This window comes from Eimeria acervulina, genomic scaffold (genome assembly GCF_000499425.1).
Source record: "Eimeria acervulina Houghton genomic scaffold, Eah_scaff1053, whole genome shotgun sequence".
Classification (NCBI taxonomy): Eukaryota; Apicomplexa; class Conoidasida; order Eucoccidiorida; family Eimeriidae; genus Eimeria; species Eimeria acervulina.
This window is the reverse complement of record NW_013550408.1, coordinates 1-2,493: the sequence shown is the minus strand read 5'-3', so window position 1 is coordinate 2,493 and position 2,493 is coordinate 1. Positions and strand designations below refer to the sequence as shown.

At 40.0% G+C, this 2,493-nt stretch overlaps 1 protein-coding gene across 1 annotated transcript; it reads right to left on the bottom strand.

The window, feature by feature from the left end:
- Nucleotides 1-109: 109 nt before the first annotated feature.
- Nucleotides 110-2,286, bottom strand: EAH_00054680 (vesicle trafficking protein, putative; the record flags this gene model as incomplete). The annotated part of the gene is made up of 4 exons (XM_013397757.1): nt 110-171; nt 822-968; nt 1,722-1,918; nt 2,078-2,286. 4 exons carry the CDS (start codon nt 2,284-2,286, stop codon nt 110-112), a joined length of 615 nt encoding a protein of 204 aa, XP_013253211.1.
- Between the last annotated feature and the right edge of the window lie 207 nt (nt 2,287-2,493).

Sequence of the window (2,493 nt, the reverse complement as noted above, 5' to 3'; positions counted from 1 at the left end):
AATTAAAAAGGAGACAAACTGCAACTAAACAAAACAAATAAACGATAGAGACACACAGAGACAGTAGGAGAGCAGCCAGAGGTAACACCTAGGGTTTAGGGTTTAGGGTTTAGGGTTTAGCTCTTGCCTTCTCGCTGGCGTATTTGAGGTCCGTTGCCTTCTTCCCCACGTCTGAAGAAACACAAAAACAAACAATAAAACAATGCTGCTGCAGCTGCTCCTGCGTTGCTGCTGCTGCTGCTGCTCCTGCTGCTGCTGCTGATGCTGCCCTTCCTGGCGCTGCCGCTGTGTGCGGTGTTGCTGCTGCTTCTGTTGCTGCTGCTGCAGCAGCAACTGCAGCAGCAGCAGAAGCACCTTGCGGGCAGCATGTGGGTTGCGAGGAGTTATTTGCTGTGCTAACACAAAACTAAACTTTGCATGCATATACATATATTATGTATATACATATATGTATATATATATGTAAATATATATATATATATATGTATATATATATATGCATTTATATTTACATATATATATGTACATATTTACAGATATACATTTATATATATCCACCTAAATATACATGTTGTGTATGTATATTTATACATACACAACATATATACATGCATATATACATATATATTATACATATTTATATATGTATATATATATTATATATTATATATATTATATATATATGTATGTCTTCGTAGCTCAGTGGTGTATAATCACAGGACGTTAACAGAGATGAGTTCGAGCAAACAAATACAAGAAAGAGATAAATATTGAGTAATAGAAGCCGAGGAGACAGCAAAAGGGATAAGGTGGTTGCTTACCTGAGAGGTTTTCGCCTCTTTGCAATATTTCTTCTATGTTTTGCTTCATTATGTCCGATACTTCAGCAAGAGACTCATTTAACCGCGCTAAAGAGCGAGAGGAGACAGGGTCACCATACTCCTGTCTCTTTTTTTGTATAACTCTTTCTATAAGCAGCAGCAAATTAATATACATGCATATACATATACACAAACAAACAAACAAATCCTAAAAACAACAACAACAATCTATACTACTATTTAAACTGTTAGGCTTTCTCTCATGCCTTCATGCACCTGTCTCTGTTTGTCTCTTCTGTGTCTTCTATCTTTGTCTCTGTTTATTATTAATCTTATATCTCTCAGTCTCTGTCTTTGTCTAAAGGCGAGGGATATATATAAATAAGATATATAAATAAGATATATAAATAAGATATATATATATATATGTAGACAGACGCTTTTAAATAATATATATGTATATATATACATATATATACATTATATATATATATATATAGAAACATAGATATATGCAGATACATATATACATATGCATACTAACATACAAGACAAACAATCACCTCCCCCCCCAACCCCAACCTTCTGCTGCATATATACACGCATGCATGCATACATGCATGCATGCATGCATTTCAAAACGTACATGCATGCATGCATGCATGCATGCATTTAGATGTTGATTATTTACGTTTATTTTTTTGTGTGAAGAATCCTAAATGCATGCATGCATGCACCCCAAATACATGCACCCTAAATGCATGCACCCTAAATACATGCATATGTATATATACTACTGATGCATGCATGCATGCATGCATGCATGCATGCATGCATGCAAGGATGCATGCATGCATGCAAGGATATATATTTGTTTGTGTTTGTGAGTATTGCACTTACCGAACTTGAGAAAGTGATAAGGAGCTTCGATTGTCTCCACCATTGAAAATGCGTCGACAGCCCCGCGCGACCCAAAGGAGACACTTAATTCGTCTTCAAAGAGGGTGCAGACATCGTCGAGAAAACAAACGGCCAGACGACGCGGATATGATGCAGCGCACACTGTTAAATATGTTATCCCCCGACGTAACTTGTAGCTGCACAGACACCTCAACATATATATATATATATATAGATTATATATATAGATTATATATATATGCAGCAGCTGCTGCAGCACAAATGGTCCTGCAGCACAAGTGCTGCTGCAGCACAGCAGCAGCAGCAGCAGAAGTGCTGCATGCATAGAGGCTCACTAGAAGCGGAGGTTGCCAGCCTCAATAGCTCCGTTGATAGAGTCGCCCTGCAGCCGCTGCAGCACTTGCTTTACCTGCTGCTTCAGCTGCTGCTGCTCCTGCGGCTGCTGCAGGTTGCTGCTGCTGCTGCTGCTGCTGAAGTGGGGGGACCAGGCCTCCGCCAGCAGCAAACCGTCTGAGCTCCGCGCGATGAACGTCACGTCGCACATCTTCCAAACCCTAAACCCTAAACCCTAAACCCTAAACCCTAACAATAAACCCTAAACAATATGTCGACAAACCCTAAACCCTAAACCCCCGAGCAAAGCTACAGAATGTACGGGAATACGGTGTACAGACAGGCGCCCAGTCGTTGTACACCCTGAGTCACCAACAGCTTAGGGTTTAGGGTTTAGGGTTTAGGGTTAAGGGTTTAG